Below are 12,828 nucleotides of genomic sequence, written 5' to 3'. Positions count from 1 at the left end.
GCTAGTCTCAAACACCTGGACTCAAGTATTACTCCCATCTTGACCATCCAAAGTGTTGGGATTACAGGTGTGAGACACCATGATTGTCCACAGTATTTTTGATCTCTAGCATTTCCTTTTAGTTTTTTTGTTTAAACTTCCATCTCTTTCCTTACATTTTCAGTATGTTCTTGCAGGCTATATACCCTGTCCATTAGAACACGTAGTATTTTACTCATTATTGTTTTAAATTTCTGGTATAATTCTAACATCTTTGCCACATCTGAATTTGGTTCTGATGCTTGCTCTGTCTCTTCAATCTGTGTTTTTTGCCTTCTAGTATGCCTTGCAATTTTTTCTCAATGGCCAGATACAAAATACTTGTTAAAAGTAACTGCGGTAAGTAAGCCTTTAGTGATCTGATGGTAAGGTGTGAGGTGAGGGATAATGATTTACAATGGTTTGAGTCCTATAATTATGTCTCAGTCTTTTAGTGAGCTTGTGTTTCTGTACTATAAACTTTATGAGTGCTTCTCAGTATTTTTACCCTTTCCTGGGTGGCACAGGATGGCTAGAGCAGGCTGGAGTTGGATATTTTCTTCTCCCCCATAGAAAGTTAGAGTTGGCTGGAGCTGGGTATTTTCTTTCCTTCAGGTGAGTTAGGCTCTAATAAAACACCAGCAGGTTAAGCTCTGATTAAATAGTTTCTTCTGAGAAACTATTCAGAAGAGTAGAATGCTCTGGTATATTTCAAAATGGTTATTTTTCTTCTCCCGTTGATGGAAGCAGGAGGAGATTTTTTTTCTCTAGTATTCTCTAAAACCAGGTTAAGCTCATTAAGGTAAAACTCACAGAGGTGTGGGTGGTCCCTTATGAGTGGTTCCCTCTGTATTTTTTAATTCCCAAAGTTGTCCACACTGAGCCTCCAATAATTTGTCAATTACAGTTCAGGTTTTTTCCTACCTGGCACAGGTTTCTGTGGAGGTTTCTGCTCCTGTAAGTTGTAAATCTCTGCATTTGCCTGTCTTTCCAGTGTGGGAGGCAGCAGTTTGCCCTGTGACCTCACTTCTCTAAAGAGTTGTAGGCTTTTCTGTTTTTTTTTTTTTTCTTTAGCTTTTAAGTCTTCCTAAGACAGAGCAGCAATTTTCAAGCTTTTATATGCTGGACTGGAAGCTATCCACTATAAATGTTTTTGTGAAAAGTAAATAAAGTAATGTTTGTAATGTCCATAGCATAATATCTACCACAGAGTAAGTGTTCAGTAAATATTAACTCTTATTAATATCTTATTAATTATATACTAATAAATATGTTAAGAAACATTTGCTGTGGTTATTAAACTGGGAAAATGAAGCCAGAAGGAACGATAACAAAGTTTTAAATGTATTAAGTTTAAGTAAAACTGTAGCTCTTAATTTGTGACAATAATGCTTAGGTTAGTGTTCTTGATATTAAATACAAGACATAAAATGAGATATGCACTAAAGGCTTGCATTAGGTAAGACTAATTGTAAAGAAAATCAGTCAGATAAATGAAAAACATTTTTTTAAAAGAACCTAGAAATAAACTAATTAGTGTAACCATGTCTATTCTCCTTTATGACAAAATTAGCGAAGTCTTCATTAGTGACTAAATAAAAATATTTATAAGCGTCATGTCAATTATGTTATTACTTGTAGTACATATAAAGGGATTATAATAATTAAAAGGAATATCATATAGTTAGCATTTACTATATACACTGTGTTAAAAGCTTTATGTCTCTTACCTAATTTAATCCTTCCTAAATCCTATGGCTTTCTTATAGCTTTAAAGAGGAGGAAACTGACTAGTCCCAGTTCAATTGCTTTAAGTAATAAAGCAACTGGGGACTAAATGAATAACTGATATAATAAATAACAATAATACCCTTTAGCTTTGATATAACATTATCATGTCCTTTTAACATTTTCAAGAAGTCCATTTCATTCCTTTAACTACCTATTCTATTCTTTGTTTCAATTTATAATCAATTCAAAATACCTGAGTAATCCAAGTTCATTTAATACTTTAGTATTAATAGCTCATCTAAATAATGTTGAAAGCTGTCTTTTTTTTCCTCAGTGGTAGAATATTTATTAACATCAGTCAACAAGCTTACCTTTCTGCTTTCAATAATATGTTATCAATTATTAACTTGGGTGGGCCTCCTATGATATTATAACTTTTCAAGATTCTCCTATTTGAAGGCTTTTGAATTTAAGATTTTAAATTTCAATTAGTTATATAAGCTGTAAATAAATGCATTTCAAAATTAAAACCTTTCTCTCTTGCTTTACTTCTATTTCTCATTTGTACTGCTGTGTTGATTTTTAACTCATTTTGATTTGTGAACTGGCACATTTTTAACTCTAAAAGAGGGAAACTGTGAAGATACATGACAGTAAACTTTCTACAATGACAGGAAGGATAAACTGGAAAAAAGATAATGCAGGTCTGGTTTCAATATAATTTGGATGTTTTCACAAATGAGAGAAAAGTAGATGAGAAGTTATTTTGTATTCTCTCAATTCATTACTAAAGAGAAGTTCTTCCATCTTATATGAAAATTATGAGTCATCATATACTAACCTTGGACTCATCTAATCCAAGCTTCTTTAGAGACCTTCTGACATAATCCAGAAATGAAGAACATTTGGAATAAATTTTACCAACATGCTGATCACTGTAAAACAAAAGTGAATAAATTTTTAGTTTTTCCAATGTAAATTTTAGATGGTTTTAAATTCAATCATGAAATATTTTAAAATATTTTCTGTGAATATGGCACAAGATCCAAATGTGATCAAAACATAGTAATACTTTTGAGAACATTTTAAAGTTACATGTCACAAAGTATTCAGGATCTCCTTCTGACAATTCTTATAACATACAGCAGCTCTGAGAAAGAAATTTTAAACACAGTATTAGAAAGTATCATTTTTAAAAGAAACTATTGGTCTTTCAAAAGTTTCCATTGTGCTATGAATCACATTTGAGGTTTACTGGCTCAGTATTACAGCCTGCATCTCATGACAACATCTGTTACTAGAGGCAATAATTCAACAGTAATGCAAAGAGAACTTCTTCAATACCAGCCACTGTACAAGCCCCAAATAATGAGTTGGATCTGACTTGATCTCATTTATGCCTTCCAAATTCTCAAAATAAATTAAACCAAGTATCATGAGATGGTTTTGAATTTAAACAATACAATGCTAGACTACCACATCTCACAACTTTGGTTGCAATTTAGCTGTAATGTAAAAATCAAGAGGATGAAAAAAATTAACTCTGAGTTATCAAAAACAAGGAACAAAGCCTTCCTTATTCTTGGCAATATAAATATTAATAACTGATTAATTAGACATACTGTTCTAGCAATTCTACCTTTAAAATATATTTAAAACATATTCCTTCAGCTCAATATCAAGATGGCATCTCAATTCCACTTTTTATTACATCATGTCCTGATTATTCCAACTATTTCCTAATGAAGACCTCTAAAATGGAAATTTCTCTTCTTCACTTCTTCCTACATGTTATTTTCTAAGAGCATTTTTGTTTTGTCACTTTTCTGCTCCAAAAGCTTTCAACACCTCTCCCATTTATTGGGATAAATCTGAAACTCCTTAGTTAAGCAATCAGTGCCCTCTATAACCATAATTCTCAATTACATATCCCATTACATTCCAGTATTTAGTTTTTTCTTCTTAAATCAGTCTGCTCATTGTTTCAGACTCATTGTTTCAGACTATCTTCCACATTTCTGCCCTGGTGCATTTGCTCACGCAGTTACCTCTTAATGGATTATACCGTTCCCACTCTCTTCTACAACTTAGTTGAACTGAAGTCATTCTTTATGATATAGTGCAAATGTATTTGCTCATGCAGTTACCTCTTAATGGATTATACCATTCCCACTCTCTTCTACAACTTAGTTGAACTGAAGTCATCCTTTTCATGATAAAGTACAAATGTACATGTTCTTTTTGGTACTGATGACTGATAATAATCTTTTCTAATTTTGAATTTCTATAGCCCTTTTCACTCTTGTATTCATTTGCTATTTTATCACCTTGACTTAATAATCACTTGAACAGGTATAGGTTCCAGAAGGTAGAAAATATATTTTTTACAGGTTTCTGTATCATTCTCAGATACTACACATACACACCCTTCTCAGATACTATACATCTTACGTGTAACAGATACCATATTATATATATATATATGTATGTGTATATATATATATGTATGTATGTATATATATATGTATATATGTATATATAAAAATTTATTACAAAATATATGTACAAAAAACATATATATATATACAAAATGATTTAACTCTGTAGCCAGGAAAATATGCCATTTAATATTAACTCCCTGCTTCTCAGTTTAAAAAAGTTAAACTTTGATTTTTTTTTTTTAATCCAAAAGGACAAGCCCTTAAGTCTTTGCCATAAGCCAGTTAGTCTGGCTCCAATTGTATACCATTCTTCACTATCTTATGGAGTAGTTCTTGAGAAGAAGCAAAGAATAGTACATAAGAGGGTGGCTTCCAGTCAGACTGGTTCTATCATCTACGAGTTTCTTGTTCATTAAAATGGGATATCAATAGCATTTACTTCAGATAGTCACTATGAGGATTAAATTACATAACACATATAAGGTGCTAAGAAGTGAGCCATGTAAGCTATTGTTGTTACTTTTATTACTATTGCTTTTATAATTACTAGAATTATGGTCTAGATCTTTCATTGATTATACAGTTAAAAATCCCCTGAGTAAAATGTTTCCAAATAAGTACTAAACATTATAAGCTGAAGAGAGAATATAGTGAAATGTAGGGGGTATTGATTTGTTTCCTGGGTTTTATCCTTCAGACTGCCTGAAAATCAGGGACACATTTTCAATTTATTTTCCCCTCCTTTACTTTTCCTTTTCAAAACACACTATTTTTTTTTACTGTTGCAAAATATCACAGTATGGTCATTGTAAGATTGCTTTTAGTGTGTTAAGCAGTAATTTGCTATACAAGACTTCTTTAAGTTCTTTGTTAAGCTGTACTATTTCAGACCTCTTTTTAGCAATAATAGGGAAAAAAGTCACTCAACTAGAACTACAAAGTTGGTGATGTGATCGTTACTTCGTCTCTTGTGACACTGCCTCCTCAACAACACTGGCATTCTCTTAGTTTCTTGAACACATCATGCTTTTAGTTACAAACACTATACTCTCTTGCTTTGGAAACACCAAACTTTGCCTTTCAGATCCTATCTCAAATCTTGATTCTTTAAGTAAGCCTTTTCTGGCCCTCCAGAAGTTGGGCTCCTAACACAGAGAACTTCTCCTTCAGATACTCTCCTCTTTGTTTCTCTGATTGTGTCTCTCCCTTGATATCTTAAGCCAGTGAATTCTCCAAAGGGGGTGAACACATCCAAAGGGAAAGAGAATATTAGATTTTTTATTTCTGTTTTGTCTCTTAAATTTCAATTTCTGAATTTATTGTAAAATCTATACAATATGCTAGTGGAGAGACATGTATGTCACTTATAAATAAATATTCATTTTTGCATGCATGCTCAGAAATGTTTCTGGACAGAGGTGTGAAACGTAAAAACATGTTTGAGACTACTACTCTAATCAGCTGGAACACAGCTATCTTGCTCATGATAATATCCCCAGAACAAAGTATAGCACCTCACACAGCAGGATCTCCATTAATGAATTAAATAATTAAATAAATCATCCCTCAGCTAGTAGAAATAAATACAACTAGTTACACTATAAGAGAAAAATGTGTGGGCCTGCAGTACGCTGCTCCAGTGAGGTGCTCCACTGCGGCCACCAGGCTTGCTGCCTTCCTGGGCACCACTCCCCGGCCGACCCGATACGACGCGCCAGTAGCGCAGCACCGATTCCTCTCCAGCTGTTGGGTGCTGCTCTGAGCAGTGTCACTCTTTATACCAGAAAGCTGGCGGGCACAATGGGGAGAAAACAAAACAAGAAGAAAGTGGAAGAGGTGCTAGAAGAGAAGGAAGAGGAATATGTGGTGGAAAAAGTGCTCGACCATCGAATGGTAAAGGGCAAAGTGGAGTACCTCCTAAAGTGGAAGAGGTTCTCAGATGAGGACAACACATGGGAGCCAGAAGAGAATCTGGATTGCCCTGACCTTATTGCCGAGTTTCTGCAGTCACAGAAAACAGCACATGAGACAGATAAATTGGAGGGAGGCAAGCGCAAAGCTGATTCTGATTCTGAAGATAAGGGAGAAGACAGCAAACCAAAGAAGAAGAAAGAAGAGTCAGAAAAGCCACGAGGCTTTGCTCCAGGTTTGGAGCCAGAGTGGATTATTGGAGCTAGACTCCAGTGGAGAGCTCATGTTCCTAATGAAATGGAAAACCTCTGATGAGGTTGACCTGGTCTCTGCCAAGGAAGCCAATGTCAAGTGCCCACAGGTTTTCATATCCTTCTATGAGGAAAGGCTGACATGGCATTCCTACCCCTCGGAGGATGATGACCAAAAAAATGACAAGAATTAACTCTCCTGAGTACCAGCCCCTGTCACATCTGACTGTGGGTTTCAAGTGGGAAGGGAAGGAGTTCTACTTGTCTTGACACCACAGAGGTGGCTTGAGAAGATGTCCTTTGAAGAGCCAGTATAGTTTCTGTGCCCTGCAGCAGCCCAACTGCTTTAAAGCTGTTCTAAGCTGTATAGTTTGCATACCCATCCCAGTGGAGGGGAAGGGGGATAAGTGTTTCAAGGCAACCTTTTCCTCACTTTGCTGAGAAAAGCAAAGGGCCTTCTATGAAGGACAAAACTTGCAGAATTGGGTGTGTGGGAGAGCAAAAAAATACTGTAGATCTTCAAAGATCATCTCCACAACCCACAGCCTTCTTCCCAATAGTGTTAACTCAGCATAGCATGTGTGTAGTTTTTGGCTATTACTGGTGTATTATTTGGGGGAGGGAGGGATGGGGAGGGGAGAAAGGGAGATGGGTAGCATAATTTTGATTAAATTTGGGGGCCTGAAAGGGGAAATGGTGAAACAATGGAAAGAACAGACAACTAATGATATGCTTCTATGTCCAGAATACTTTACTTTTCAAAAAAATGTCATTGGCACCATAAATAAGGGCTGTGAGAGACTGTTTAAAAGCTGTGAATGTCTGAAACTATAAGCCAAGGTGTTCCCTGCCTAAACTTACTGCTGTTCCCCACAAAGGACTAAGACAGTTAATAAGTTACCAAAGTTGCCATTTTGGAAATGGAAATTGACTGAGGAGGGAAGGTCTTTTGTTGGAGAGTATACAGGACAAGCAGATCATTCTGTCTCAGAGGTGCTAATTCCTAAAATTAGAAGACCTTTCTTTTCCAGTAACAAAATTATAAATATCAGTTTGTTCATCCAAGCCACTGGCTGAGGTGTTGGGGAAGAGGAAGAGGGTGGAAGAGGAGATAAGACAGTAGGGAAAGTCAAGGGCCTATGCTCTTAGTGGGGAGAACTCTTGGAGCCGTTCCCTTTTTTTGAGGTTTGAACTCTAAAACCATTGATGGCAGGGTTCAGTCACTGACAGCAGAAGTTTCACTGAATTGATTCCAGAGTTGGGTGACTTAAAAAACCTCGGTCCCAGGAGAAGATTAAACTTTCATACTGGGGAGTGGTTCACTTTAAAACACACACACACACACACACACACACACACACACACAACTTTTTAAAAGAAATCCTAAGAAGTAACATACCCAAAATGCTCTGACTTGAGTCATGAGATCCATCAGTTCTTGATATTGTGTAGACTTGCATCTAGAGCTACATTGTAAACTCTTTTTAGGCATGTGTTAGATTTCTGTGAAAACTTTGTTTAAATGTAAACTTCATACTATACTATCAGTTTTTATCTTAACAAAACTATAGATTTATAAAAAAAGAGAGAAATGCATTAATATAATAAATAGGTCTATCGATAATATTCAAGTATAATAGACAAGCATATAGGCAGGCTTAGTTATACAAATAAGTATAATTTAAAATAGAGAGCTCCTGAAGAAAGATGTAAGAAAGAGTGCAAAGTAAACAATACAAATATTAACAGCTAATATTCATTGTGTTTACTATGTGCCAGTGATTCTTATGTCCTTTGCTGTATTTACTCACTTAATCCGTACAACACCCCATGTGGTAGGTCCCATTATTATCCCCATTTTAAAGATTTTAAAGTAGAGAGAGGTTAAGTAAACTTTCCAACACTCGACTCCATAATCTTGGATATTAACTATTAGTCAATATTACCTCCAGCATAGTACTTGAATAGAGTTCATACTAAGTACTGTTAAACTGCAGATAAGGAACAGCCACCTCTGTGTAACAGGTGAATAGCAAAACAGATTCCATGATACCATAACAACGTATATGTACATTTCTTACAGAAAAGCTATGCAGAGCCTCCTGCAATAATCAAGGAAACAGAATTTTAGTGTTTTAGTGCAACCATGGAATACTAAATAATTCTAATAATTAAAAAATTATTTGGTTATTCTCTCTTTTCTTTTTTATCAGTCTGGCTAGTGGTCTATTTTGTTGACATTTTCAAAAAACCAGCTCTTGGATTTATTGTTTTTTGAAGGGTTTTTTATGTCTCTATCTCCTTCAGTTCTTCTCTGATCTTAGTTATTTCTTGTCTTCTGGTAGCTTTTGAGCTTTTTTTTTATCTCGCTCCCTATGCAACTATCTTGCATGTTCTGCACATGTACTCCAAAACCTAAAATGCAATAAAAAAAAAAATAAAATTATATGAGGGAATGGACTTCATGGGAGGAGATTTGTTCTTCCTAAGTCATTTATTGCTAGACTTACTGCTCAAACTCATTAGCAGTTAGGATCAGTCAAAAGTATGTTTACGATTTCTAAATATTATACATGTTCATCAGGTTTCTTATTAATTTTAAAACATGTATTCAAATGTTGTATATGCATGATAGTGCAGTGGTTGGTAGAGGTTTTGAACTAAAGACTGAAACAGGCGTGAATCCTCACTCCACCACTTATTAAACAATTAACCTCTTTGCCTCTTCTTGATTATAAGTAGAATGGTGTTAAATCTATCTCATAAGCCTGAGGATAAAATAAAATATTCAATATACTGTGCATGGCTCAAGGACACAAAAGGATATTTTTCAGAAAACAGAAATGTCAGGTATAGTATTATTACTAGTATTAAGTATAATGAATCAGACTTTATAACTCTTAGAAGTTATAGGTTACTTTTGTAGGACATGAGACCAATTTCTACAAGTCTTGGTGTTTCATAATCTTAAAAATAATATCTGCAAAGTGAGTTTATGATGTAGAATATAATTCGTTCTTTTGTAGGTGCAAAGAAAGGAAAATATTGTATTCATTAGTATTTAGAAGGGTCTATAGTTTTAAGGATAAATATTGCAATTAAAGATTATTTAGTCATTCATTTAATTTAGAAACATGGTCTTGCTCTGTTGACCAGGCAGGAATATAGTGGCATAATCATAGCTCTCTGCAGCCTCAAACTCCTTGGCTCAAGCAATTCTCCTGCTTCAGCTTTGTAAGTAGCTGAGACTACAGGTATGAGCACCTGGTGAAATACTGCAATTGTATTAGTTAAGAAACAAAAAGGAGGTAGGCCAAAGAATCTTTAAATGGAAAATAAAAGGGCAGAATAGGATTATTCAAAAAAGGAATATGGGGTGTGTTACATTTTTAAGTAATAGCAGTCTTATTTATGACAGAGCTTGCTATAGAAAAAAATTCACTTGATCTTGAGAGTATTATGTATGGTATTATGGTCCAATAAAGTTTTACTCTTCATATTTAATAATTTAAAATAAAAACTAATAATTTGTTTATGTTGCCTCCAGGTAAAAGTATTAATGTAACAATAGCTCAGTTTAGAAGATTTTTTTAAACACATAGAGCATGATGGGCACAGAAACTTCTGTTATTAAACAGACATGATAGAAAAGAATAAAAAGAGAACAAAAATCATTCACTAAGGGGAAAATATGTCACATCTGTGTTCCTAAGGTAAACTGTTTACTGTAGCTAAAAGGAAATATTATTTAAAAATATTACTATTTCAGAGGAGTTCTCCAAAGTATTTTATAGCTCCCTATCAACATTTCTGATAAAGAAAATTATGACAAAATATTTATTTCATTATTGTTATTTCCTTTGGAGTTGATAGGCAAATAATCACTTAAATCCCAAATGAGAACCTAGAAATCAGAATAATTATTTTCATGAATTTTCTGTTTTTCAGAGTGGGCTCCACAAAACAGTATTTAATTAAGTATTTATACATAGTTTGGGAGAAGAAAGATAGGATAGTATGAACACGTAAGCATAGGTTTCAACAGAGTGAAACAGATTTCTTTTAATAATGAATATCACTCAATATGTTCCAGGCATTGTTGTAAGCACTTTATAGATATTAACTTCATTTTCAAAACAACCTTTTGACGTAGGTACTGTTATTAACCCCAGTTTACAGATGGAAAAACTGAGGCAAAAAGATATAAAAACATATGCCCAATACCATACTAAAATGATGTAGTGGGGATACTGGCATTAGAAACCATGCAGTAGAGCTCCTGTGCTTATGTTCTTAATGGTGACACGCTGCTGTCTCTCACCAAACTATTAGGAGTCTTTAAAATATGAACATGCACTTAAGTCTTAAAGAGGAGGATACTGCATGGAGCATTCATCTTTAAGAAATTCTTTTCTCCCTATTTTAACAGAATTAACGGCACTTTAGGACAACAATCTGGAGAACACTGGTATAGAATAGTCAAAATTTCCTCTTTCAAAAGCTTTTCTAAAATACTCTGGAGTCAGGTTCTTTGGCTCTATTAGTTGAAGTGAATGAAAGAAAACAAATCATTTGAGTTGGGAGATAACACAAATAAAACATGTACTATTAATATATTAGATAGTAATAAGAGCTGATGAAAAGCTGGTGATAGAGGAGAGAAAGCAGATATGAAAAGTTAGAGGGGAGTGAGGGTAAATAGTGAATATCTCAGAGATAATAATTTTGAATGAAGACCTGAAGAAAGTGAGCAAACCAAGTGGCTATCTATGAAAGGGTATATATTCCAAGCAGAGAATGCAGCATAATCAAAGGCCCTAAGTAGAAGTGATTCTGGTATTTTCAAAAAACATTAAGGAAATTAATGTACCTGGCACAGATATAAACTAAGCGGAGAAGAGTAGAAATGAGGTCAGAGAAAAAATGAGGAGCCAGATGATATAAAGCTTTGCAGGTCACAGGAAAAACATTAGCTTTACCTCTGAGGTAAGCAGAAGCCACTGGAAGATAATGAGCATGAACCCACTTTAAAATATCAATGGGATCACTCTAGATATTGTGTAGAGAACAGACTGTAGTGAGCAAAAGTAGAAGAGAGAGACCACGTAGGAACTTATTACAATAATCTGGACGAAATATCATGGTGGCTTGGACCAGAGGGATGGTCCTGAACGTTGTGAAAAGTGATAAAAACAGATTTAGATACATTCTTAAGGGAGAGATTATAAAGTTGCTGAAGGATTGAACCTAGGCAGTGAGAGAAAAGAGTCAGGGATGCCTTCAGGATTTCTGGTCTGAGTACCTGGAAGAATACGATTGTCATTAACAGGACTAAAAATTTGGGATTCACCAGTATAAATGACACTTAAAGCCACCAGATGGAAAGAAATCATCTACTTAGTAGGAACAGACAAAAAAAAAAAAAGCCACCTCAACAATTAGAGGTTTGAAAAAGAGAAATCAGCAAGAAAACTGAAAAAAGAACGAGAGAAAAATGTGAGTATCTTCTGAGTCTTTCCCTAGAATATGAGAGAAAGAAATGTTTAATGAAGAGTGTAAAATTGAGTTCAATACTGATGGCAGGCAAAGTAAGAGGACTGAGAATGAAGCATGCAATTTAACAACATAGGGTCATTCACATTTCAGAAAAGGGTGGTTTGCTGGTGTGATGGAAATAAAATCTGACTGAAACATATTTAAGGGAAGTGGAAAAGAAATTGGCAGCACTTTCAAGGAATTTTGCTGTAAAGGAAAGAACCAACATGGGACAGTAGTTAGAGGGAAAAATTGGGTACAAAGAGGATTTTTAGAATTTGTACTCTTAACCACTATGATACACCATTTAATTTAGTAAAACTAAAAAACTGGTCATCAAGGAGCTCAGAAGGTAGCAGAAGAGTAGAAACACAATTAATTGCATTTGTTCAGGTTCAGTAAGAACATGAATCACAGCTTAAATACTATAGGAGAACAGAAAAGAATGGAAAGGAGAAAAGAAAGCCATCACAGAGATGTCTTCTAAACTGGATTTTTAAAAACCCAGAATTTCACTGTCCAGAGGTCCTGGAATGAAAGGATGGCAGAAATAGGGAGGAGAATATTCCAGGTAGAAGGAACAGCTCCAAGAAAACATGCAAAGTATAAAAATAATTGCATGGGAAATGATGAATAATCTGGTGTGCCAGGACAGTGTACATGGGCAGCTGCTCATGGTGCACAGGAAGAATGGGATGATGGATTAGGCTGGAATGAAAATTAATAACAGATTTAAAATGCCCTTGAATGCCACAATAATAAAGTTTAGTTTGGGGCATAAAAAACTGTTATCAAACATTTGAAAGTTAGAAAACTGACATGAATTTCTGAAAGATAAATGATGAGAACTTAAGAACAGATTAAAAAGGGCCCCTCTGTCAGAATAAAGCATGATCAGCATGCTAAAAAGGAATCAGTACACTTTCTTTTAATAAAAGTGA

At 34.7% G+C, this 12,828-nt stretch overlaps 1 protein-coding gene and 1 pseudogene across 3 annotated transcripts in view; one reads left to right on the top strand and one right to left on the bottom strand.

Moving 5' to 3' along the window:
- Window positions 1-12,828, bottom strand: part of METTL25 (methyltransferase like 25) — a 123,206-nt gene that overhangs the window by 19,715 nt on the left and 90,663 nt on the right. For all 3 annotated transcript variants that reach the window (XM_078338070.1, XM_002752802.5, XM_009004310.5), the window contains exon 9: window positions 2,591-2,684. In XM_078338070.1, the coding sequence (XP_078194196.1) occupies window positions 2,591-2,684 (94 nt within the window). The remainder of the gene's footprint in view (window positions 1-2,590; window positions 2,685-12,828) is intronic.
- LOC144577778 (chromobox protein homolog 1 pseudogene) lies at window positions 5,991-6,685 on the top strand (annotated as a pseudogene).

Source organism: Callithrix jacchus, chromosome 9, assembly GCF_049354715.1.
Source record: "Callithrix jacchus isolate 240 chromosome 9, calJac240_pri, whole genome shotgun sequence".
In the NCBI taxonomy this organism is placed as follows: Eukaryota; Metazoa; Chordata; class Mammalia; order Primates; family Cebidae; genus Callithrix; species Callithrix jacchus.
This window is presented reverse-complemented; position numbering and strand designations above follow the sequence as displayed.